The sequence below is a fragment of the Buteo buteo genome, chromosome 1 (assembly GCF_964188355.1).
Source record: "Buteo buteo chromosome 1, bButBut1.hap1.1, whole genome shotgun sequence".
In the NCBI taxonomy this organism is placed as follows: Eukaryota; Metazoa; Chordata; class Aves; order Accipitriformes; family Accipitridae; genus Buteo; species Buteo buteo.
Genome location: NC_134171.1, coordinates 50,904,029 through 50,929,160, shown reverse-complemented (window position 1 = coordinate 50,929,160; position 25,132 = coordinate 50,904,029). Strand labels below are relative to the sequence as shown.

Sequence of the window (25,132 nt, the reverse complement as noted above, 5' to 3'; positions counted from 1 at the left end):
CAGCGTGAGGGGCGGCTTCAGGCCCTCCGCGGCCGGCTGCCCGTGGCTCGCTCAGGCCGGGCCGGGCCCGGCTCCCGATGCTGAGGGTTTGCCTGGCCGGCCTGCTGGAGCAGCGGTGAGGAGGGAACCCGCCGGCTCTCCGGGCACCCCCGCCCGGCCTGCGGGCGACTGGCAGCGATTGTAGCCTGCTCTGGGGATGGGGGCGACGGCGCTTCCTCGGGGACGCTGTGCTGCCGTTTCTGCCTCGTCCCCCAGGAAGGTGTGTGCAGGGAATCTCTTTTCCCTGAAGCCGGGGCACTGCTCGGGGTCAGAGCTCCTTGGGGGTCATCCGGCATGCCCACCTTCCCGCCGGCGGTGAAGTGCCGCGGGAGCTGAGGCAAAGCGAGCGCTATGGATAACCAGCTCATGCTGCAAACTGCGGCCGAGGGTTGTGACTGCAGAGATTTGGCAGGCCTTGCAGGCGAAGCAGGTCAGTAGCTGCACTGAAGACAGTAGAAATCCATGGACAAAGTTAAGCATATGCAAATAGTCTAGAATTTAAGCTATTCTAAATGCAGGTCTCAAGGGAAAGCCAGCTTTCCACTGTATCAAATGACTCTTGGTTTTGTTAAGCATGAAATAGCACTTACTAACAACAACAGTCTGTTCTGTTCCCCTCTCCCTTTTTTTCATTTGCATTTTACATGGCCTTTAGGCACCCTACGGGCTTGTTTGCTTAGGAACTCAAACGTTTTGTATAAAGTTTCAACCTTAGGAAGATATTTGTGGTCAAAGGATACATCTCTGGTGGTAGAGAGAAGGAGGGGAAAAAAGAGGCCAATGAGCAAGCAGTTACGTTACTCCCAAGTACTCATTTTCTGATTTTAACGCCATCCATTAGAAGAAGACTGCACGCCACAAGAGCAATGCACAAGCTGGATCCCTCTCAGACCATCAAAATGACAGTCAATATTTCAGCAAACCACACAGAGATGTTTGCAAGGGCTTAGGGTGGGGGGAAGATTCTGGTGCCTAAAGCAAGTCCAGTGCCCACAGTATTCACCTCCCTTACGTTGTATCTGTGGCAGTTTGGAGTGTTTGCATGCTTAGCATGCAGCATGTCACTTATCAGCTAAAAATTCACCTGTATTTGCATGGATCGTGCATGTTTAGTGTAAAAAGAGCTACTCTCTAGTGTAAAATTACACCTGTGGCATAATAGCTTTTACTTAACCAGTGTTACAAGCACCTTCTAGAATAACTAAAAGCGTACAGGAAAAAATATTTCCTTTGTTTTTGTTTTATTTATTTCATCATCTGAAGACCTTTGCAAAACAGTCAGCATTTCTCTTTACACTCAGTTTCCTCTGTTTCTGATTCAGTAATCAAGGAGAGGAAGGTAGACACAAAGCAAAAAAAAGAAGTAGATGAGGGAGCAAAGCCTGCAATTTGCCTGAGGGAGCCAGGAGTCTCTTGCTTAAACCAAATTCTAACTGGCTACATTTCAGCTTTGTGGAGAACTTTCAAGGCTGCTCCTTCATAAAGGATAAAATTTTAAATAAAGACAGGGAAATAAACCCATTTTGTCCCTGCACTCCACTGTGCACAGCTCCATCTGGAGGCCACTACCACTGCAGATTTCTTCATAAAAGCCCACATTTCATCCCACCGTGGGTCTTCCTCACCTGGGGGTGGTCAGGCTGGAGTCCACATCTCCCTGCTGGCTAAGGGCTGCCCTAGGCAGGCTCATGGCGAGGTTGGACCTTCGCCAGAAGAACATGTAGCTCCTTGATGGGTTAGGTCATCCAGAGATCAGGTCTGAAGACATCCAGAGATGCCAAAATCTGCAGCTCATCCTGATTTCCAAAGCACCACCTCTCTTCTCCCCCAAGCAGCTGAACAGCAGTCCAGTGTCAAGAACCACATGGGCAAGCATATGGCGAGGTCTCCGGAATGTTGTGGTAATACAAGTTATTATTCAGTAGAGTTATCTCCACAAAGGAAGACAGGGCAGGAGCTTTCACCTGCCCTGTGAACCTTCTTCCAGTAGGTGCTTTCCTCCAGAGTCCTTCACCCAGTGCCATCGGTAGCCTTCTGCTCCAAGGGGCCACAGCACAGACCTTTTACTGGGGCTGTGCAGAGGTAGTGATGCTTTATGCCTAGTCAGTCCTGCCTGTTGTCAGAGCTTTTCACCAATATGGCAACCTGAGGAGGGGAGGAAAGCTAGCCACAGAGCATGCCACTGCAGGGAAACCGCCGCATGGGCCACAAGTCTACGCCCCGGGCATCTGGGCCAGAAAGCTCTTGTGGGTAGGAAAAATCCTTCTATGTGGCCATTGATGTCTCTGTGTTGCTCTGGAAGCAATGAACTCTTCTGTATTTTTTTTTTTTGGCCCTTCCCATGTTAGGGAAGAGCTGCTCAGAGGGGCTTAGTTGGGGATTAGCCAGCCAAGGCGAGGTCCTGCTACCTCCCATGGAAGCGGTATTTCTGCAAGGTGTCCTCTCTGCAGCAAATCCAGCATGAAGCTCACCCTAACACATTTCACCAGGCTACCTCCTTCACTTCTCATGGCTTACAAGCTGCCGGGGTGTCCCAGTTGCCCCAGATCCACCCTGGTGGCATCAGCTGCTCTGCCAGGCTCTTGTGCTTCTCTACAGATGACATTGAGATCAAATGAGTGGTCAAAAAAAGATTCCCGCTGCAGTTTCAATATACTTTTGCTGCTTGTGTAAAGCCTTTCAAACTCATAGCTGAGTGCAAGGCTCACTCACATTGTATTCCTCTGCATATTTTATAACGAGCACTGCTTGAGAAAATGTAGACACAGCTTAGTGCTCAAATTCATTTCAGAAAATGACAGGGGAGCACTCTGCTCCCTCTGAAGGTCTTTTTTCTTTTTTCTTTTTTTTTCCCCTAACAGCAGGGCTTATTTGAGGACAAATTAAAAATAGCCTTGAAAGTTACTCTGGGCTTTAATCTCCCACGTGACGTTGCATCATACATGATGAGAAGGAAATTCCTCCAGGCTCTAAATAAACCTATTATCATTTAAGCTCTAATGGGTTATTTTGAAATCCAAACAGAATACAGCTTTGTGCACTCACACAGCACAGATAACTCTGGATTTCCAAGCCCTAATGGAGGCTTAGAAAAACATAAAAAAGGAAACAAGCAGCCAGGAGCAGGCTGGTAAAGAGCAGCAGGCTAAGCTGCTACGACAGAAAGCCTGATGGTGTGGCAGCATCAGCCGGGTGTGGGATGGGGGCCCTCCAGCTCAATAGGGACAACAGCTTGGGCTTCTGCCAGTTTCCTCTTTCCACAAAAATACACCTGCAGCAGGGTGGTGCCTCTCCCAGAGGATGCAATCATCCCTGTGATGTCCTGTCTGCCCCAGGCAGGTGAGGAGGACGCGGGTTAGCTCTGCGCGGGCCATGTCCCCTGGCTCCCCTTGGCTGGCATCTGGCATCCTCCGAGGCGCTAGTTCCCCTCTTCCTGTCACCAATGCCGTGCCACCTGCTTTCCTGTACCACCCTGGCACTTGTGGTGAGTGCTTGAAGTTTTTCTTTACTAATTACTATACTGTAACTTAAAGGGAAGCTTTCTTTTTCTTAATATGTAACAATGTCCTTTTTACTGAGCTAGAAATTCATAAATAATGCCTATGTCTTTCCTAGGAAACATTTACTTTCCTGAAGAAAAAAAAAAGCACTAGCCTAACAGTCACTTCAAAAAAAAGGTTTATATAATTTACTGGCATTTCAGAGGCAGCCTCCCTGGTCCAAGAGGGCGTGCACCCAACACAAAGTCAAGACAGAACAGGAAGTAAAAATTGCTGTCGTCTTCTCGCTTTCAATTTTTACGTTCATCTAAAGCATATTCTGCACCAAATGTGAAAGACCTTGACTTGTTCAGCCTATGCAATGCACCTATTTGAAATACACAGCCTTTGACTCCTCTTGTGAATGGCCTCCCCATATCAACAAGGACAGAAAACAGATACACTGTCACGCATAGGCCACTGCATAACAAAGGAAGAACACAACTACAGGTGTGGAAATTTAATCAATCATCATTTAGTTCAACACAGTAAAAGTCCTCCTTACATATATATGTCCACTGACACATTTAACACACCAAAGACTGCTGAAAAATCATGATTGTTCTCTTTCTCTCTTATTTTTTCACAAAGCAAAACATACAGAAAAATACACATCCTGCCTTCACATCCTGCCTAACATTCTCAGTATCTTGCCAGTGCTATGCACTGTTTTGACAATCAGCTTCCAGCAGCCCTGCAGGCCTCATGTCCACAGGGTTCTGTAGACAGAGCTGTTCTGCAAGCCTAAAATTTTTTTTAATTGCCAAACATCTCCTTAGAAGATATACAGAAGCATGACAAATATCATAGTGTTATCACACTAAATAATAAAAAGTCCATGAATGCTTTACAAATACAGCTCTTGACAAAGTCTAGGACTTATCAAATCCTCATCCTAAGAACCTGTCTCAGATAAGTTGAAGGCCATATCCAGGGGAGCACAGACTGCTCCTTCAATTTACAGTTTGCAGGAACATGTCTCCTTAGTGTTAGGTGCTCCCTAAGAGAATCCTTAAGTAATACAGATGAAAACTTTACTCTAGCTTCCTCTTGCAACGATGACTGCTTAGCATATACTGGCTATATGTTTGGTAATGCACAAATCACTGCACGCCTGCTGCTGAAACCTCACCAACTAAACAAGACCAGCACAGTGCAGACAGGATGCACATATATGTAAATATACTTGGTTATCAGCTTGCTTCTTGGATGCATGTTAAATAGGATTCTTCTTTCCTAACTTTATTATCTAACAATCAGGTATCTGGTCTAAGCTCATTTTTATAATTAATATAAAATCTCATTGAATACACACACTCATGAGTTTACAAAGTGCAATAAAAATAAGGCAGGGTAGAAACCAGAAAATTGGAGTTGTTATCGCAAGTGAAACCAAAGACTTGTTTTCTTATTTTTGCTTTAGAATGCTCCTGACCAAGAGTTAGGGCAAGCCAAATTTTTCATTATGCTCTGTGGCATACAGCAACTTTTTCTTGAGTATTTTTTTACTGCTGTATCTGGGGAGGAACAAAATGTGGCTGCAGGTATTAGCAAAAGGATAGAGCTCATCTGGATTTTCTGCTTCAGGATCTGCAATAGAAAATTTAAAATGTTCCAATCCGTAGCCAGGGATTTGATCAGATCCTGACAAAAAAGCTGAAGGAAGGGGAAAAAGAAAAACAAGTTAGCAAATTAAAAAACAAACACAAGATAATATCAGAGGATGCAAATCATGAGGGAAAATTAGTGCAAAAATATGGCTATTTCCATAAGCTAATTATTTTGCTTTGTTGAAATTATACCTGAATATAATAAAGTCTCTTGCTGATTCGTGATAATTATAAGCCCTCTTTTACTTACATAGACTTTGTGGCTGAGAAAGCCCAGGCTAGGTTTGACCTTCTACTTTTAAAAAGGATGAGCCAGCTCCTGCGATCCTTTGAGAAAGCTAAACTGCTTATGTCAACATAGCCTGCTCACACAAGTTAAGGCGTCTGACCCAACAACTGATAACCACAAAAGGAAGGGATAAAGTAATTGCAAGGTTCAAGGCAGTCAGATGCACTCAGGCAAGCCTCAAGGGATGTGAGGAGGGTCAGAGCTGTGTCTCTGCAATTCTTTGTGTCACTTCTTTGTGGCTTTCACTAGAAAATGTGGCGGGGGGAACATGTTGAAAAGCCATTTGGAACTATAGTATTTTTATGTGCAAGCACCTAAAATGTGCATTGTGGGGGAGAAAAAGGGCCATGAAAAGTTTTAAATGCCTGATATATTACCAAGAAACTTTTTCTTTTTGTCTTCTGGGAGTTCATGAAACACAGTCCAGAAATTCCTGATGGTTCGATCTAACTTTTTATACTGTCTGTACGTCACATTCTGTTAAAGAGATAAAAACAAAACAGGCCAGTTAATCCTCACTATTTCCATTTTTATTTAAAGCAACAACAGTTTATCCAATAAATTTTATAATCCTGTTCACAGATACTCAAATCCTCTTAACCTCTGGAATCTGCTTGTTCATTTGTTTTTCAAAGATTCATATGACAATCCTTGAGCTACAACTTGATTTTTAGTCCCCTTTATTCTTGTACCTGATGTAGATCAGAAACAGACTCAAACCAGCAACACAAGTCAAAAAAAGAGAAAGTCCCTTGAGCTTCTCTTTTCTGTTCATAACCTACACACTCAATGAAAGAACAGGTCAGAAGGAGTTTATGCTCAGCACAGATAGCAGAAGTACACTGTGCTTGTATCCAATACCTTTTCCAGCAGATGCCAGTCAACTTTTGTGTGTCCCTGGAGAACAATCTGGAGCTCTGCAGGGAGAAACATGTTCCACTTCCTAGCTGGGCAGCCTCTTAAAAACCCTTGCATGAAGTCCTGAAATGGCTTCCGTACCGATTCATTGAACACATAATTCACATACAAGTCAACAAATTCTTTCCTGCAAAGATATTTTGAATCCATCAAGCAATTCAATAGGTGCTTTTTTAAAAGGAGAATTATAGAGAACTTTATTTCTTATTCCTTTATTCCGTATGACCTGCTGTACTGTAAAGACTCAGTCTTTACCAAGAGCAGTCATCACTGGCAATTATTTATTCACTGAATAAGCTGGGAGGATCATCACAAATAGAAGAGAATGCTGGCCAACATGGATTTATTTTGATAATACTCCTTGTACTTCATGTGAACGCTCCAGTGAAATCCTATCAGACACTTCACTATTAAGATGGAACCTAGCAGACCTAAATGGTGCAAATTCAGCAAAACTCCACCGAATGCCCAAGAATTACCCTGAAATCAAAATAAATATTCACACAGCTGCTAATCAGTACAGTTTCACTCTTCTCTCTACTGTGATGGGGATTTGTTTAGTGACATTGTACTTGTACAATCAACTCAATGTAAATGCTATACATCAAGCTTCCTAAACAGACCTTTCATGCATCCCTATGGGTCCTCAGATCATCTGCATAGCTCAGGCCACAGAATTTCTCTCTGTCCCCTGTGCTGAGGTTAATATTGCCACAATACCTTACTGATAGATTGCTCCTTCTCTGTTACATACAAGATACTTACAAGATAAGTAAGCAGGAAACATTTTTCTCATTAAAAAAAAACTTAGAGAGGTATACCTATAGCTGGATTTCCCAGACAAGTTGTCTGTATTTCCCTGAAAATATTGTTCAAGGGTATTTTATACACTTGTTAGGAACTTCCCGGATAAGGCCAGGCATCTCTGTATATGCAGATGCCAAGATGTCCAAGGATCCCCTTCTTATTCACTGATTGAACAAACTGCCAATGTCTGGTATGTATGTAGCACGTACAAGAACTGAAAGCATACAACCTATTGGACCAAGACCAATGGCACAAAGCTGATGTTCAATATTTTCTAAGAGTATATGGGGATGGGTATAGATATGGTATTTCATACACTCATAACAAGACAACAGGATAAGAAAAAGAAAAATAAAACCAACCTGTTACCCTTTGTGACAGGAATGTTGGCACCATTTTTTTTAAGTTCAACAGCAATCATGGAATCTCCCTCTTCCATTATCTACGCAAATAAATGAAAACATTGGATGCTATATCTATATATGACAGATATATATGTGCTACATCTATCATTCTTTCTTTCTGCAGGGCCTGATGCAGCACTTTTACTAGTTTGAGTTTACAGGGCCTGACATAGCACTTTTACCAGTTTACAGACAAGTTGTGTCATTTGCAGTGGGACACTGTCTTGCCTGGGTACATGCATGGCATGTCTGGATGGCACAATGTCTCACCGTGAAGTTCAGGTCCAGGCTCTCAAGGATATGATCACATTCTTCATCCAAAATTCCCTGAAGATTCCTTTCGGAAAAAAAAAGGGAAAAAAGAGAGAAGAAATATGATCATTCAAGGTACTTTCAAATTCTGCTGAAAACCATCCTTTGACAAGCAGTATTTGAATGCATATACATACAAACACCTACACTCACAAAGAACCTTCATATATGGCCCTAAACTGATCTATGCACTTATGTCCTGCTGCTGCCACGAGCTGAGGGCAAATGCCTTCACCATGAAGGATTCCAGGCAAGTCCTTCCCCAAACCGCGTGGGGATAACTTTACACAAACTTCAGTGGCGAGTGGGCTTGGACCACAGCCTTGTTCTTCCGGATATCATCTAGTGAGGAATTAAGTGTGGACCAGTGGGATGATCTGGGAGAACCGTTTTGGGGTGCAGCACCTCTCAGAGAGTATTACAGGCAACCTGATGTTTCAGTCCACTGAGGGCTCTCTTGTACCTCAACACAGTCACTGGCTCATGGGAAGGGGTTCTCATTTTCTCGGCTGTTTATAGCACTTGCGTGGAAAGCTGGGCTTCAGGGGCCTAGAAGCTTTATGCTGGTGGCAGCAGCACCTCTCCCGGCCCTATCTGCCTGAAATCTCCTTTCCTAGCGGCTGGAAACCCTGCGTGCAGGTTCTCAGATTTGGCACAACTGCAGCCTATGGTGATACTGCGCTTGTGCAAAACAACGTTGTGGAAACTGACAATTAGTAAATTGGAGAAAAAAACAACATTAGTAATTGGACGCTTAGTCCTTGCAAGTCCAAACTACAGCTCGAAGTGTTTTGAACTACATATTCACAGTGTGGACTTGAGCTCAGGCAGAGCAGAAATCTGACCCCTTCTAAGCCACAGGGCTCAGCTCTCTATTTTGGTGATGCCAGCCTCTCTTCGAGAGCAAGGCCCGTGCCCTGGACAAGGACCACCTTGGAAATCTGCGGCTTTTAGCAGCTCCGCAACGGCAAATGCAGCTGCCGGGGGTACACCAAACAGGGCCCTGGGGATCTCCGTGCACATCGTCAAGCTAGGAGACCCGCCTCGGCCGTAGCTTCCCAGCAAAAGCTCGGGCCGTGGCCGGCTCGTACCGGCCTGCGGCGGGCAACAGCTCCTCAAGGTCCTCCAGGGTGGGCGTCAGGCCCAGCAGCTTTTTGTAGAGAGCCCTGGGGAAGGGGAAGGGCGCCATGCACCCGTTATACAGGGCCATTCCGCACAGCGTCCCGATCCGGAGGAAGGTGTGCTCGCAGCTCGAGGCCTGGTTACAAAAAAGAACATAAAAAGAAAAGAAAGAAAGCCGTGACTGCCTTTTACCCGGGAGCAGGCTCCCCACCTCCGCGGGGCTGCCGCGGCCGCCCGGCCGGTCCCTCACCTGGCTGTGGAACCACGCGAGGCCGGAGGCCAGACGGCGGAAGGCCCCGGTGCTGGGCTGGCAGAGGGTCCTGGCGGCGACGCTGAAGAGCTCCTGGGACGGCCCGCCTTCGTCCCGTCCCGTCTCGCCCACGAACGACACCTGCGAGCCCCAAGACACCCATAGCGCCGGGGAGAGCGGCACCGGCACCGGCGGCGGAAAGCGGAACCACCGTGCACGTCAGCGCAGCCCGGGGGGGGGTTGGCGGGCGCGCCGGAAGCGGCGCCCGGGTGGGCGGCCATGCTGGGCGGCGGCGGCGGGCGCAGAGCGGTGGCGGTGCTGCGGAGGGCGGCCGCCGGTGGCCGCGCAGCGAGCGGCGAGGGCCAGGGCCAGGGGCAGGACCCAGACCCGGACCCGGGGCAGGGCTCGGGGCGGCCGCAGCCGCTAGAGCCGTCCCTGCTGCGCTTCCTGGTGTGCCCGCTCTCCAAGCGGCCGCTGAGGTGAGGGGCGGGGGCCGGCGGGAGAGCAGCTCTGGCTGCCCGCCCTTGGCCTGCCGCTGCCCCGAGTCGAGCGAGAGGGGCTGCCAAAGGGCAAACCCCGGTGATTCACTCCTCTTTTTGTTTTGTTGGTTCTTTTTTGTTTTCTTCCCCTGACTCGCCCGGCCAGGTACGACGAAGCTACCAACGAGCTCATTAACGAGGAGCTGGGCATTGCATACCCCATCATCGACGGCATCCCGAACATGATCCCGGAGGCTGCCAGGACGACTCGGAAGAAGCCCCCAGCTGAGGGCTCGAAGCAGCCCTGAGGACCCACCAGCCACAGGGGTAAACTGGGGCCGATGGCTGGAGGAGGCATGCTCCCCTCCCTGCCCACCTTGACTGTTCTTGTTCCCCTCCTATCCCTAGCAGGCTTGTTTTACTCAGCCAGCGTAGACGAAACCTTCCCGCAGGGCTGCACCAGCACAAACAGCTTATGTTTCTACAGTCTCCTCCTTCCTGTTACAATACCTGTTTATGTATTCTTCCACCTATGGACCTGGATGGGGATTAAGCTTTTTAGGCACAACTAGTGCGATGCACTTGATAATCCCTGGGCTTCTCTAAAGCAACGTGGTTTACTTAGTCTCATCGGGTATTGCAGTTGATTTGAGAGAGTTCCCTTTCTGGCACTAGTGACTGTCGTCATCTTCCTAGTAGTATCTGGAACTGTATGAAGTCCTCTGCAGTAGCCTATTACTTAATTACTGCTAAGGCAGATAAAGAGGAGGAATAACAAGAAGTACTAATTCCTTCTAGCATATCCCTTCAAGAGTGTTGTGCGTTTGTAGTGGCACTAATGAAAATCTTCTAGGTGGTGATCATTTTTACGAGGAAGAACTGTAGCCTGACTGAAATAACTTATCTTAAATAATAAGCAATGACAACATGCAGCGATATGAATCTTTCTTTGAATTATGAGCCTTAGTTTTGTTTTGAGCTGATGTGTGTGTTGAAATGTATCAGTCTCACTGTCAGAAGAACATAAAATAAATTGGGCTGATGTTCAATAATAAAACTTGAGTTAAATGAAGAAATTTAGTTGGATGATACCCATGTCTGTATGTCCAGTAGCTGCTTGCTTGCCTTTTTTTTTTTTTTTTTTTTTTAAACAAAAAGATGGGGAGATGACAGCACTGCAGAGAAGATGTACTTCTGCATTTGGGGGTTTTGTTAAAGTGGCTTCCAACATATTCCATTGTCTGCTTAGGAGATGTATGTCCCTGTACTATTTGTTAAGTGACTCTGAGTGCCCAAGTTTGATAGCCAGGCTGGGTCATCTTTGTTAAAGAGGCATCACCTGACAGGTTAGAGGAGAAACAACTCCAACTGAGCCCAGGATTTGGTAGCCAAGTTGGCAGCTACAAATGCTGTTTAAGTATGTAAAGTGTCTTTCCCCTTAGCACTATCCTCCTCACTAGAGGGGGAACAGAAGATAATTCTGCTAAATACCTCAACCTTCCCTCTTTTCATTTACAGCAACGCTAGAGAGTGGAGCGACAGACCACTATGAAGGTGTCGGGTGCAAAGAACTATGTACTCGGTACTGTCTGACAAAATGTCTTCATGGGACAGAGCTATGAAGGGGACAGGTTAATGCTATGATAATCTATTATTACAAGGATTTCTTTTTTATGTTCTGTTATTGGGTGGGTTATATCTGCAACACAAGACACACCAATGTCCCTTACCTGCTGAAAAATTCAGAAATGCAGCACCAAGTTGTAAATACTGCAGATCTCAGTGTCTCTTGGTGGGATACTAATAATGTGGTCAAATTGATTGGGCTGCTGCTGGGCAAATAATGCTGTTGGGCACAGTATCAAAGGCAGTGCCCGCAAGAGGTGTATTCGAAGGCTGACTACCTAAGTGCAGCTGTTTGTTGGGGCCCCTTGTACAATCAGTGAACAGAGACTCCAGATCCAGAGGACAGTACAGAGCACAAGCCATATTGCCTCTGTAAATAAACACCTCTTTCAGTGGCTGTAGTGAGGAAGAGGGAAGGAAAGGTAGCTCTAGGAGCCATTGTGACTCTTCTCCTAAGTGTACAAGAAGGAAAAGCTTTGACAGCTCTGGTTGGCAAGAAGGCTCACTTGGAAAGAACCAGAACTGGGTAATCAGGCACTGAGATTGGTATTTCCTGCTGCACAGGTGTGGTGCCAGACTCTGACAGCCCTTGTGACTGATACTGTACATGGTCCCTGAGCTGAGCTCTGCTCTGGGCAGGTGCCCTGTTCCCATGTTAGCCATCTAATGGCTTTTGCAGGGCAGGGCTAGCATTGTGATACCTGCAGAAAATACAGCTGCCAGAACCTTTGGGTTTGTGTGGAAACCGCAGACTAAAGCCATGTGGAGACAGCAGAATTATAATCAGCATTTCGTCTCTCTTGCTGGCACTATTCTTCCTTTCCCTTCAGGCAGCACCTCGTTGAGAGGAATGGCTTTTGTGGCTATGTTGCTTGCTGGCCTCTAAGGCTGGCTCCCCAGCCACCAGGTTTTTCATGTACAGCAAACTAGCCTAGAGCCTTTAAAGTCAGTCTAGCAGTAATAGTAATGGACTTTGCCAATTACCAGTTTCCTGAGCAATCCTATTACATCACCCCAAAGCAACTTCACAGTAAATAGCACTGCCACTTGAATTTAACTTACTGCAACAAAGCTTAATGGCTACCTGCAATAAGAATGTAAGATACTGCCTTCCAGATTTACTTTCCATCCCCCATAGAACATGTTTTACAATACTTTCATGAGTAGTTGTTTTGTTGTATGCTTGGTGCATACTGAAACTCTTCTACCAATGCTTCAGCAACACTGAAAACCAAAAAACGCTGCAGCAATATATTCAGAGCTAACAAATAATACTATTTAGTATCTTACCGTTAAGATCCTCCTGAATTGCTGGGTTGGTGCGTCATTTAAATGGGTCCATATGTCTTGCAGAAGGCACTGTCTTCTGACTGGGAAAACCCACTGTTCGTGGCCCATCCTTAATAGGTGTATCTGAAGATTGAAGTAACAGTCTGTTGGCAGTGTGTTTATCTCTTCTAAATCGTAAAAAGATTGGCCACACTTACAGTACTAAAGGGGCTGGACAGAGCGTTGCGTTCAGTATAATGAACAACGATCTTGTCTTGCATGTCAAAGATGCATGGATATTTGGTCAGCTTCCATAGGGCCATCTGAAATGACAAGGAAGAAAGAAGCTGACATGTTGATTTCTCTTGCAAAATCAAGAGTTCGGGGGTGCATGTGCAGAATGAACTGCCAGTCTGTACCCTGGCAAACTCCTGTATCTCTGAAACATGCCCTTGTTGTGTACAAGAACACTACACCGACAGAGGCACACTTCCTAAAAGCAGCTTCTAAACACTTCTGTGGGTGGGAAACCCTGAGAGACAGGCATCTGGACTGTCTGTGCAGGCAGACACTTGTGTTAAAGTGCCCCAAGAATAAAACAGAGAGAGAGTGATTTTAATAGCATCTTCCACAATTCAGCTAAACCAAAACACATAGTAAAAATGTCCTGGATACCCAGGTTATGGTATATTGTTGTTTAAAACTGTTGGGTTTATTATTATCTGTAATATCAAAAGTAGATATTAGTGTACAAAATAATCTAATTCAAAGTGTTACACCTCCAGTGTATGGGGCAGCAACTTCAGGTAATGTCCTATTTGACTTTTGATTCTATACTGTTTCTCAAACCTCCTCCTCCGCTCTGGTTAATTGCTACAAAATTGGTACTTAGCAAACAAAAGCTTATGAAAGAATTAGGCAGTTGCCCTGTGAATTCCAGCCAAGTTGCCAGAAAACTGCATTTTTTGCCTAAGGAAGCCCCTACTATCCACATTTCTATTTCATGCTGCTTCCTGTGACACCGATTGCATTTGGTAGCTAATTTTCACTCCTTCATGTCATCAAGAAATGAACCATTTCACAGATTATCTTTTGTTACCACGCCTTTGGTTTTAGATGTAAGTAAATTGAAATGCTCAACAGGATTCCTACATAAACTTTTAGAGACCTCACAATATTTCTGTTAATTAAACATAATAAAATCCAGAATAACAAGAAGTATAGCAACCATCCCTTCTGGTGCTATTTCACACTGCTCACCAGTTCAAAGCAAATAGAGCCGCTTAAGATGCTAGAAGACAGCTCCAACTCTCAGAACCAGGGGTCATCGCAGGAGAGGCGCTATTGTAGCTGCTAAAATACTGGGACGGTAAATGGCTTGCATAGTTTAGAACAGCTGGAGAACTAGGGAAAATGCATTGCCTTTGAGATGTACTTGGCTAGCGTCTAGAGCTGACTTTCATATGTATCAACTCATTTAAATGAAAAAAAGTGGTTTGCACTGCTGGTAAGATTTTATACTTACTTCTTCTGTATTAATGACCCAACACAATCTGATAATAAATTTCACTTGAGGCACATAGAAGTTGTTTTCTTGTACTCTGCAACCAGTTCTGGAGTTTACCTGCATCAACACAAGCAATATGAAAAGGGGTGTCAGCAGATCTGAGCGAGCTATGCGTCTACGTGGCAGGACAAGACTAAGGAGTAACAGGGCTCTCTGCAGAAACAGCTCTGAGACCCTGCAGAGAAGTGGAAGGATAGAAGTGCTCACTCAACAGTGAGAAGTCTCAGAAAGCCATGTATAAACTAGCCAGAAAGCAAATTTCATTTACAATGAAGACCCCTTACCAGGACTCCATGAGGAGCTCTTGACTTTCCTTAAACTTTGAACATCTCAGCAGGAGAAAGGATGGTTGTCAAGAAGAATACAGTTATTGCCCCCTTTCTTCCCCCTGTTCGTATGCAGCTAAAGATGGTCTAATTCTATTGTCCCAGAAAATTTCTTGGGTAACGGACTCTTAAAGCATGATGCGGCGTTACTGTGGCAGCCACGATGTGCCAAGCGGGTGGGTTGCCTTTTAAATGCTGTAAGCATGTTACTGGGGCGAGGGGTCTCACCAGCAGAAAGGGGAATGGGCATACTACGTAATGGACACCACATCCATAGCTCTGTACACATCAGTGCATGCACTCCTCACACCACTGAAAGCATCCCTCCCCCTGCCAGGGGCTGTAACACACTTCAGCTCTTCACTTCTATAGAGGGTCACCCAGGCACAGCTCAAGAGCGGGATTCCTTCAAAGCTATGCTGGTGTAGAGCCAAAGAGATTCCTGAAGCAATGTCAAATGACAAGGCCCCACGTTCCCTTGTAAGAAGGAAACCCAGAGAAATCAACAAGTAAAAAGGATTAAAATACTCTAACTTGTACTGATATGTCCTATCTAATCAGGATCCAAACACTTTCTCACCTGATAAAGAATCTGCAGTATTTGCAGAGTAGCTGTTTCATGTGGGTACAGGTTTAAGGGGTTTCTGTGGCAGCTTCTGACTTCCACGATAAATTGAGATAGATTTTTCTGGGAAACCCTCTGATACAGAATGACCAGCTCCTTGAAAAAGGATGTTTCTAGATTTGACCACAGGCATTCTATAAAGAAAACAGCTAGTGAAGTATCTGTCACAGGTAACATGCAAATAACTGCAATTTCTGGATGAAGCTGCATTTTATCTTTTTATCAAAAGAACTAAACAAAAAAAAAGCTTAATTTTGCACTACAAAACCCAGTAAATTTCAGACTGAGAGGTGTTTTTTTTCTTGCGTCTTGCTGCGTAGTCCCCATGTTTCTACTTCTACTGAAAGCATTTCTTTTGGCTGAACTCTGGAACAAATTACATCAGTGATACTAACTCTTGCTCCACAGCCAAAAATGATCAAGCATTTAAATCATTCAGCTCTATCATCATAAAACCCTACCAAGAGTTTGCAGGTCCTTTGGCTGGAGCTTCATGATGGCTTTTGCTAGAAGCCCGAGAGAATGATAAGAGCTGTCATCCTCTCCCTGAAGAAGGAAAGGCAAGACCAAGTAGACTCTAAAATTTTCCGGTGAGATGGGAGAGGAAGACAATGATGGCAGTAACCTCTCAATCTCCTTTTGCACCTTCAGAGGAAAAAAAAAAGAGAGACAAGGGTTAAAAATGCAATTATGTTTTGCCAAAATCATCTATGAATTAGGTTGCCATGAAATTCCCAAGTTTCACGCACAAATCCAGACCTCCTCAGTATCTGCGTAGTGAGAATCCTTAAATTGAATACTTACCTCCTGTAAGACTTTTGGCTTCTTGCTGATCTTCTCATAAAAACGTTGCACTTCTGATAAGTCTACACCCGAGAAGTTTTTGGAAGTTTTGAAATGTTTGTCTCTATCACAAAGGAAAAAAAGAACACCAAATGATGCGATAAGCTGGGTTTTATTACTGAATGAATAGTGAAGCATCCTAACATCAGAAAATACTTGGAAAGTTCAGCCCCAGTGCCAGCGGCTATAATTTCATTCTGTTCTAAGAAGGTAGTCTCACTGTGGTGTGACCTGTTTAATATTCTGTCCTTCCTGTCTTCTGTGGCTGTGCACTGTTAATGGTAGGCTTCCTCTGTTTCACCCTAAACTGACTTGTACTTCAGTGCCAGGAGGAGCTATTATGGATCCTTTGGGACCTGTAATATTGCCTAAAGGTATTATCATCATCTGTCAAATGTCACTACAGGATAATCTGCTAGAATGTGAGCTTCTACAGCAAATTTCAGTAGGACTGGGGGATAAAAAAAACTTAATTTTAGCTTGGGCTTTGAAAAATACAGACTTGCTTCTTGCAAATTCAGATACGACTCATCTTCTCTACATATGTGGCCTACAATAACACTTTCTGGTCAGTTTACATGCAGCCAACATATTCTGTTATGTCTAAGTCAGCGCACGCTACCTTTTCTCCAGGAAGCTTCCATTGATGCAACCCTCAGATGAAAAGATCAGTCTGATATTCCTGACAGTAAAAAACAAACCAAAGTCAATTCTTTCAACATGAGTAGAAACTTCAGGTTTTTAATTCTGAAAGAACAAAAACCATGGGTACAAGTATGTCTGTACCTGACCACATAAAACTTTTCTTGGCACCACTGTACTGAGAGCAGTGCAGAAGACACTGTATTTGAGGAGTTAGTAATCATCAGCAAGCCACCTCTGCTCCCCTGGGCCTTGTAAGGGAACCTGCTCAAGCGCCCCATGCCAGCCTGTGTCGCTCGCTGGTGGGTGTTATGATGGAGATATCTTCTCCTGACAGCTTGTGACGTTGCCTGGTTTTGTTTGTTATGCAAAATAAAAGGCAGTGTGGCATGGGAGGGAGGAGGAACCCCTCCATGGACGGGATCTTTGTAGCACACTGAGGGAAAATCCATCAGGGTATCCATTTGCTGCTGCATGAAAGCTGGGTTCCCAGTGTCCGAAGGGATGTTAGACTTACACGCTACCTGTATTCCTGGTTCTCTATTCTTGTTAAAGCTGCTATTTTATCAAGTGATTTGCTGTCAGGCACTTCCTATTGGTATCTGGAAAGAACCCTTTCTCTCTCTCACTCTCTCAACAACCACTTCCCATATGATCTAAACCATACTAAAAGTCGTCAGGGATCCAAATCAGCCAAGATTTTTAAATGTGCTAAATCAGCAGCTGGAGTCAGACTTGCCCAAAGAAAATAACTTCCCATGTAAGATCTGAAAAAAGACTACGTAATCATAATTCTCAGCTGTAAGTGTAAGGCTTCCCACAGTAGTATATACTTACTGCTTTTGAAAATGGGTAACTAAAGAAGGGATCACTAATTTTTAAATGCTGACACACACAAAACTTTCCTATTTGGGTACTCTGCATTATGATTTTTGCACAAGGCCTCGGCCTGCAGACCAAATATTTCACTGATTTAACTTGTTGGCTCTTCAACTTAACAACCATCCTGTGCAAGAAGAGGAGGACAAGCCTCTGAAGCCAGGCAGTACATCTGCTCTGTTCCTGCAAAAGGGTTATCAAAGGGTTGTTGCTCATCAACATCTCTTTTTCCTGTGCAAAACCTAAGTAAGAAGTCCTGGTACAAGATTCTGTCTCAGCTAAATTCTTGAACATCAGTTCCTACAATAGCCTCCAAAGGATAATAATTTTTAGAGAAAATCATGTATCAGAGAAAACAAAAAACAGAACCAGCAGGTTTCTGACTTACTTTTTTATACTCTCCCAGTGTTGCAAACCGAAATTAGAAATCCATGTGTCCACATCTTCATCCTTCAGAGTGGCAATTCCATTCAAATAGGAATTCTGTATGAAATGCGTGAAAGTATTGATGAGATTACAGGTCTAGCAGATGGGGTTCTTTTTTTCAAGCCAATCATTACAAGAAGATTTCAGCCTAAGTATGAACAAAATGGTCATCCAGCTGCAAATGATCTAGATGCATTAACCACCAAACAGATATATAATTGCACTACAAGTTAGTTTCTGTGTAAGCATGAGACATACATGAACTTGGTGCACTAAAAGCAGGATGGAAAATCCAAATGTTTCCAGCAGTAATGTCAACAATGGTAAAATTAGAAGCCATGATCAAATATGCACATACCTCGTTCTTCTTGCAAAGGACAATACTTTGGTTTCCTCCTGCAACAATTTCAATCACTTCTTGTGATGTGTTGTTTCCTGTGAAAGAATAAAAATATTTTCAAAGGAACATTTGAAGAGACAGTCATTATCTTCAGAGAATTCAGTGCACAGATGTGGAACAGTAAAGAAATCCCTCAGATAGTTGCTGTCTGTCTAAAAGTTGATCCTATGTGACCATTACCCATGATGATAAATCAAGCAGCAAATGGAATTATCCATTGCTAGAATCTGTTGGGATGACCAAGCAAGCATGAGACATAATGTTAGCCTCTCAGTACAAACATGAAATCAAGAAAGCAAGCATTGCCCTGGAAGAAACGAATATAGATTGTACATATCTGCAATAGTCCTTACCCTGACAGGATTCTCCAGTATTCACTGGTGAATTGATGGGAAGTGGTATCAACTGAGTAGGCTTTCTCTCATGTCCCAGCTGTCCTTCTTCATCAGAACCAAACAAATAGACTTTGTCCAAGGAGGGGACGTAGACCAACGTGTGCTGTCTGTTCAGAAAAAGAATAATAGTCATAATAAGCTCATACCATTGGGCTAGTCAGAATAAAATTTAGAGATACGTTTTCAGAGTGGATAGCTGAGGCTTGCCTTTAAAACTCCCAACAGTCCAGCTATAGAACCCCTTTAACCAAAGTCATAGGACCCTTCCTTGCATAAACATTCAGCAATAAAGAAACATACGGACTCAAATTCCCTATGCTATCCTTTAATATTTGTGATTTACCTTGGTTCCACATACAAAAATAAAGTGTTATGGCTTGCTAGCTTCACACCCTTCCATGTTTTCAAGTGCAACTTCTATGCTCCTGATATAAAGCCCAGAAAAGTCAACAGGAGACTTTTTCTGGCCCAGTTCCAGAAAGGCAGAATGAAATTGGATAATTATCACCACTCTGGTTCCTTCTAAGGACCCACCAGTTTGTCAAAGTGGATGGAAACTCTGTGACTCTCTTGACACAGGCTTTTGACAGTCTTTTGCCCTTTGGAACCCAGTACACCTTTCATTTCTTAAAAGAGCAAAAACCAAGGGCTTCTGGTATTTTTTGCAGCCCCCTCCATCTGCTCGGCATGGGCTGAGGGTTCAGCTTTCAGAGGGGCTGTGGCAGGAGGGTGGCTTACACATGAGGAATGGACGATATTCTGACAGTGCTGGCCTACTGGGATACGGGGATTTGAACATCATGGTGACTCCCCTCCCCTACTGTTCTTCAGTGATTCCCCTAAGACCTTAACCTTGGAAGGCATGTTATTGGTACTTTCCCACCTGCCGCAGGCAACCTGCGAAACTCTTGCTCCCCACAGCTCAGCCACCACACGAGGCGTGAGTTCATTCTGTGTGGAGTTGTGACCAAGCTGGCCAGCCCCTCCTGCTCCAAAGGTGCACACCAACCCCTCCTTGAAAACGAAGAAGCAAACAACAGGATCACTGCATTATTAATGGCATTCAAATGGTCACCACTGAGAGCAAGAACCAGCAAGACACAATACGTTATATGGGACTTGATTTAAAACATCCCTGATTCAAACACAGGTAGAGTTCACTTTGTGTCAAGCCTTATCTTACATTGTCTAATGTCCAAATCATTTAACTCCTGAAAAAAGCAATTTAACTCCTGAGAATAATTCCCTGATGTTAAAGAGTTTTAGTTGTATGAGTAAACTCTAGTGAATTAGCTATTGTTCACATCTTCTTAAGTCACTAACATGCTACAAAAAAAGACAATATTTTCAAAAATACTGAGACTTGAATTGCACCTCTTTGCCCCAGGATTCCCATTCACCACTTCCCTGCAAAAGTTTACATGCAGGTGACGGGAATCTGAGAAAAGGCCAGTTTTCCCAATAGCTTAGTTAGCATCCCTTAGGGATTGTCTTCAGACTTGGATGGAAGCAGGCATTGCCATCCTAATTTCTCCATGCTGACTTTTAGCAATGTATCTTTTCTCGCAGGGTGAGGTCTCGGATGCTGACTTTCCATTTCAGACTCACCTTGGAGAGAACTGCAGTATGATCTGCCCCACATGAGATAAATACAGTCTTCCAGTGCTCTAATGCTCCAATGTATGACGGGCAGTCCCTGTCTGGAAAGAAGATAGCACTGCTGAAGTGGAAGAGTACTGGGGGGGTCTCACGCAAAGAAAGATTTAGAAAATAGGGTGTTTTAGCACTTTCCAGTCCTCTCTTACAGCAATTCATGTATTTACAACTTGGGTTTGAGTTGTTTTCTACCCTCCACTAGAACATACTTTTTTCTCATAATGTTCTTTTTCATAGTATTTTCTTTTCATTTACATTTGATCTGCAACAAAACACAATGCTTTCACATCTGCTTGCCAAAAGGTACTTGGCTTCAAAATATCTGACTCTCAAGGGTGCCGACTCATTCAGATCCTGCTGACTTCAGGTTCTGTCTGGCTAGGGCAACTCTGCTCTAGCCTTCTAGGCTTGAAGAAAATGGGTGATTTTAATTCTTCTCTCACCTTGTGTTTACAGAGAATTAAAGAAGGCAAAGAGGTAGAAAATTAATTTCTTTCATGCAAGACTGCCTGGAGAGAGAATGGGAGTGGAAAGAGACCTCTGAGACATATGGGTTTAAAAGCTCATGCTATCCAGCTGGCCACATAAAATGATTGGAAGTTCTCTGTAGAAATACAATCCCTAAATCCCTTGTCCCTGCATGCCTTTCCTGGTCAGAAAACAAAGACCTCATCCAGATATACTTTCTTCAAGAGACTTTACTGTCCGCTGCTGCTCCAAAGAGGCTTGACGGTCCTGAGGAGCCACTCCTGTGTCTGCAGTAAGCCCACTGACCAGGAAAACACCTTCCTGCTGCTGTCATTCCTTACCTTTTGTGTCTCTAAGTCCCAGCTGCCCAAAATCGTTCTTTCCCCAGGAGTAGACAGCTCCAGAGAGTGACACGGCAGCGCTGTGAGCTCCTCCAGCAGCAATCTGAGCAAGTGAGATGCCCTGTAGTCTTTCCACCAGCTGTGGTTGGGGAATGAGCGCGCTTTGGCTCCCCACTCCAAGCTGTCCATGGGTGTTGTGGCCCCAGGTGAAGAGCTGACCTCCTTCACGCACAGAATAAAAGGAAACAGCTCAGCCTCACTGCTTCCTTTGAGTCTTTGCACTTTGGGAGTGGGAGTGAAAATCAGTGTTTTCAGGGACCTAGCTCCAAGGTGAGACCAGCAGCAGCAGCCAGATCTCCCTGTTTGCTTCTGACCCCTTCAGGGCAGTCCCATGCTGCCCGTGTGACTCAGCACAGCAAGAATAAAGGCAGGGTGTTTCCAGCTCTAAAGACATACTTGCAAGAAGTTCCCAACCAGAGAGGTGCTCCAACTTAAGAATGAGCAGGTCTGGTGACCGCAGAGTGGGGCAGCCACGTCTGCTCTCCACAACACACCTTTGCGGAGGGGTAGTGCTCAGGAACTGGAGAAAGACAGAGCTGTAGGTCCCTGGGTGCTGGGAGGAAAGGGCAGCGCTGATAGCCAGTGCGCTTTGTGTCCCCTACCCACCACTCATTACTCTCTAATGGTGTCACCAACTACTGGAAGTAGTTCAAACGCTCCCTTCTGAGAGCAAGCCTGCCATAATGTGACTCCCGTTTGGAGGAAAAGTGTGCTTGAAAGAGACTACCTCTGGAAAGCGCAATGGCGTGCTGGTCCCCACACGCTATTTGAACAATATCTCGGTTTCCTAGTCCTTTCACCAGCCTACAAAAATAAGGAAAAAAAAATCTGTGAGACAAAGTCAAGGAAGAAGATCCTAGCACATTTAGCAGGAATTACATGGAAAAATACAGGTCACCCGTCAGTTGATTCACCCTGCTCTGATGCTAGCCTACTGCAGCTGGTCTGATTTGATTGTATTTTGCACCACGGAAAGCTGGAAAAAAGTCAGGCTCAGCCCTGGGCAAGCTAACAGAAAATCCCATAGCAAACTGCTGTGCCATTTTTAGATGATGGTTACCCTCACAGATTAATCAGAAGGTGGCAAGGTTCAGATGTGCTTGAGTCTTTCACCTGCAGCTTTCCCATGTGTGGTTTGCAGGTCACCTGCATTACTCTGGTATGTGCTACCAACCCTTATTAAGTCTGAGAGAAATCTGTCTCTTGTGCATCCCAAGCAGCTCAGATCTTGTTATTCCCCTCAAAATCGGTGCAATTCTTGCCTGGTTAAAAAAGAAGATAAAGTTTTGGGTCCTAGGAATGTGTGTGTTCCAGCTCCCTCTCTACAACAGGGACACACCTCAGTCTCTTGGATGTTACCTTTAGGAAAAGTGGGCTACGTCTTCTGACCATTACCACCCATACCTCCACTTCATGAGAGCTTCTTACCTCGTCTTAGAGCAGTCAGCTGAGGCTGTAGTCCAGTGTTCAGAAAGCTTCCCGTTGTGGGAGAGAACGAGCGTATGTGTCGCGTCGTGGTTTGAGCATTGCACCTTCTCATTCTTCTGCAACTGCGTGTGCTCTGCAGAACCAATACAGACAGGCACAACAGTCACGCTAAGGCAGCAGGCATCTTAACCATCTTGGCCCCCTCCCCACGATCTCTGTGTGCTACTGCTTTCACCAAGAGCTTCTGCTCCTCAGGAAGAAGTGAGACAAGTGTGCATGACTTATTTGCTCAGGCCTCTTGGGGTTTCAGTGTCCAGCCCGCTGCTTGGTTTCATGCCAGACAACTCTCCCCGTCTATCACTAAAAGACATTTCTCCACCTCTTAGGCTGCTGTGCCACCAGCTCCCAAGGCCATCAGCAGAAGCACGCTCTGTTACTTTTGCACAGCTGTGGAGAGTGCCCTGGGGAGATAAAGCACTTCCTGAGGCATCTGACCTGCCCAGATTTGCCACAGCCTTCGGGATGGCATGCCTCGAAGTCAGATGTTCTACAAGACGCTGGAGAAGCGATGACAGAAAAATTCACACATTGCCTATTTACAGCAGAAGGAAGTCCCTTCTCGTCTACAGCTGAGGGGCTGCAGGTGCTTTCCCGACCCAGACCTACTCAGTTACTCGCGTGTAGCCCTGCTGCAGCACAAGCGTCCAAGAGCCGGGACGCCCAAGCGTGACAGGCGGTCATCACTCAGGACAGCCTTCCCTGATTCACCTAGCACCTCCGGAGACTCGCTCTCCACCCTTCTCACACCTCCCCAGCTTAACCCCGACATGTAACCAGAGAGGATCATTCACGTCTGTTCCCCGGCACGGTCTCCCTTCCCTCCCTCCAGCCTCCCCCGCTTGCCGCGCACTGTGACACGGTTCAGCACCTCATGCCGCGACCCGCTCTCCCCGAGAGGCCGCCCAGCAGGTTACCCCAACCTCAGCCCTTTCATCTCCGCGGACCCGTCAGGGGTGAGGGTGTCTCACACACCCCCCCCAGCGCGACGCGCACGGCTCCGGCGGGTCGGGTCCGCCCTCGGCTGGGACGCTCCCACCCCGGGCCGGGCTCCAGCTGCTCCGCCGCCGGTCGGTACCTCCCGTGCCCCGCCGCCGGCCGCCCCGCCGCTGCTGCCGCCGTCCCGCCGCCATCCCCCGCTCGCTGGCCGCCCCGACAGCTCGACGGCTCCGGGGACGGCGCCGGGAAGGCTCCGCCCCGGCGGGGAAACCGGAATGGCTCCGCCCCGGCAGAGAAACGGGAATCGAAACTCGGCGGGTGCCGCGGCAGCGGTAGGAGGAGCGAGAGCGGCCGGTGCCCGGGATCGCCGGAGCCGGGAAACTCCCGAGCCCTGCGCTGGAAACGTGTGAGCCGCCGGGCTTTGGCGAACGGCCGGCTCTCCCCCCGGTCTGCGGGAGGCGGCTGCTGCTGAGGGCGAGGCGGGGGGAGAAGGGAAACCAGAAAGCGGGCGGAAGGGTGCCGGGCTTTTCCGTGGGGAAAAGACTCCCGTTTGACTTCGTTATTCACCTGGGACAGTGTCCTGCCTGTGTCCATCCTTTGCAGCTTTCTGTAAGCTCAGAGACCTACTCTGCTGCTCGCTGTACCCTGAGGAAGAGCCCACGCAAATGCAAGAGGGGCTGCTTGGCTGGGTGAAGTCAAGCAGCAAGTGAAATGCCCGGTTTAGAAAGACATCGGCAGGTAAAGACCATCTGCTTCTATTCTCACAGAGTCTCTCCTACTGTCTGCTAAATCTCCCCCTGCCTTCAAAGACCTGGGAAGGTCCCGCCGGCCCCGCAAAGAAAGGCCGCCCAGCCTGCCCCACCTCCCACTCTTCCTCACTGGAGCGATGCATGCAGGACCATCTTAATGATGGAATAAAGGATACCCATGTGAACAATGAAATGGATCAAAACACATAAGAGCACTTTTGTTGTATTCCTAATAGCTTCCACTGATGAATTAAATTCAATCTGCTTAAGAAAATTTTATGCTGCTGAATACTAATCATGGATTTTGGTGGGGCAGTCTACAAAAGTCCCATGAAGCGCAACATGAATCTACCGATTTATACTGGTGTTCACTGAAACGCAGTGGAAAATTCATTACTGAGACACCAGAAGCATTTAACGTAATATATTTGAATGGAGCAGCCTGTGGCGCACAAAAAGGCACACAGAGGCCCCTGGGGTGAAGAAAAAGGGATGCGGAGGAGCTGCGGAAGCAAAGCAAGGTGAACCTGGGGCATATAGTAACTGACTTCTCCTCCAGGGAGAAGCAACCCAGCCTGTCTTTCCCAGCCACTTCCCTATGCACACTGCGAGGACCTTATCTCCTTCCACAGTACATAGGAAGGTCTTGAGATCAAGAAATGCCCAG

The 25,132-nt window shown here is 45.9% G+C and overlaps 2 protein-coding genes across 7 annotated transcripts; one reads left to right on the top strand and one right to left on the bottom strand.

Moving 5' to 3' along the window:
• Positions 1–1,271: 1,271 nt before the first annotated feature.
• Positions 1,272–23,928, bottom strand: LOC142032123 (putative E3 ubiquitin-protein ligase HERC3). 5 transcript variants are annotated; one of them, XM_075030321.1, is made up of 23 exons: positions 23,856–23,928; positions 22,721–22,853; positions 22,020–22,096; positions 21,233–21,454; positions 20,376–20,467; positions 19,651–19,781; positions 18,726–18,874; positions 18,331–18,407; positions 17,935–18,029; positions 16,648–16,707; positions 15,987–16,089; positions 15,644–15,827; positions 15,138–15,316; positions 14,190–14,288; positions 12,883–12,987; positions 12,686–12,808; positions 9,291–9,431; positions 9,010–9,176; positions 7,877–7,943; positions 7,565–7,644; positions 6,339–6,522; positions 5,855–5,954; positions 1,272–5,168 (listed from the first exon to the last, which is right to left on the bottom strand). In XM_075030321.1, exons 1-23 carry the CDS (start codon positions 23,908–23,910, stop codon positions 5,020–5,022), a joined length of 2,772 nt encoding a protein of 923 aa, XP_074886422.1. In that variant the 5' UTR covers positions 23,911–23,928; the 3' UTR covers positions 1,272–5,019. The 5 variants fall into 5 exon arrangements, 3 of the variants coding, with proteins under 3 accessions (XP_074886422.1, XP_074886416.1, XP_074886432.1); XM_075030315.1 differs by having other exon boundaries at positions 1,274–5,234; XR_012650744.1 differs by lacking the exon at positions 6,339–6,522 and having other exon boundaries at positions 5,096–5,234.
• LOC142032135 (phosphatidylinositol N-acetylglucosaminyltransferase subunit Y) lies at positions 9,533–10,860 on the top strand. 2 transcript variants are annotated; one of them, XM_075030354.1, is made up of 2 exons: positions 9,533–9,769; positions 9,936–10,305. In XM_075030354.1, the coding sequence occupies exons 1-2, from the start codon at positions 9,570–9,572 to the stop codon at positions 10,075–10,077; spliced, it is 342 nt and encodes a 113-aa protein (XP_074886455.1). In that variant the 5' UTR covers positions 9,533–9,569; the 3' UTR covers positions 10,078–10,305. The 2 variants fall into 2 exon arrangements, with proteins under 2 accessions (XP_074886455.1, XP_074886465.1); XM_075030364.1 differs by having other exon boundaries at positions 9,749–9,769; positions 9,936–10,860.
• Positions 23,929–25,132: the final 1,204 nt, after the last annotated feature.

Bases quoted from the DNA above. Each gene is read 5' to 3' on its own strand.
- LOC142032123 (XM_075030315.1), bottom strand. From the start codon at position 23,910: ATGGCGGCGGGACGGCGGCAGCAGCGGCGGGGCGGCCGGCGGCGGGGC. The intron at 16,708-17,934 runs GTAAGTCAGAAA...TTTTACTGTCAG, and splicing joins CACTGGGAGAGTATAAAAAA to GAATATCAGACTGATCTTTT. The intron at 6,523-7,564 runs GTTGGTTTTATT...ATATCTTTGCAG, and splicing joins CCTGTCACAAAGGGTAACAG to GAAAGAATTTGTTGACTTGT.
- LOC142032135 (XM_075030354.1), top strand. From the start codon at position 9,570: ATGCTGGGCGGCGGCGGCGGGCGCAGAGCGGTGGCGGTGCTGCGGAGG. The intron at 9,770-9,935 runs GTGAGGGGCGGG...TCGCCCGGCCAG, and splicing joins CTCTCCAAGCGGCCGCTGAG to GTACGACGAAGCTACCAACG.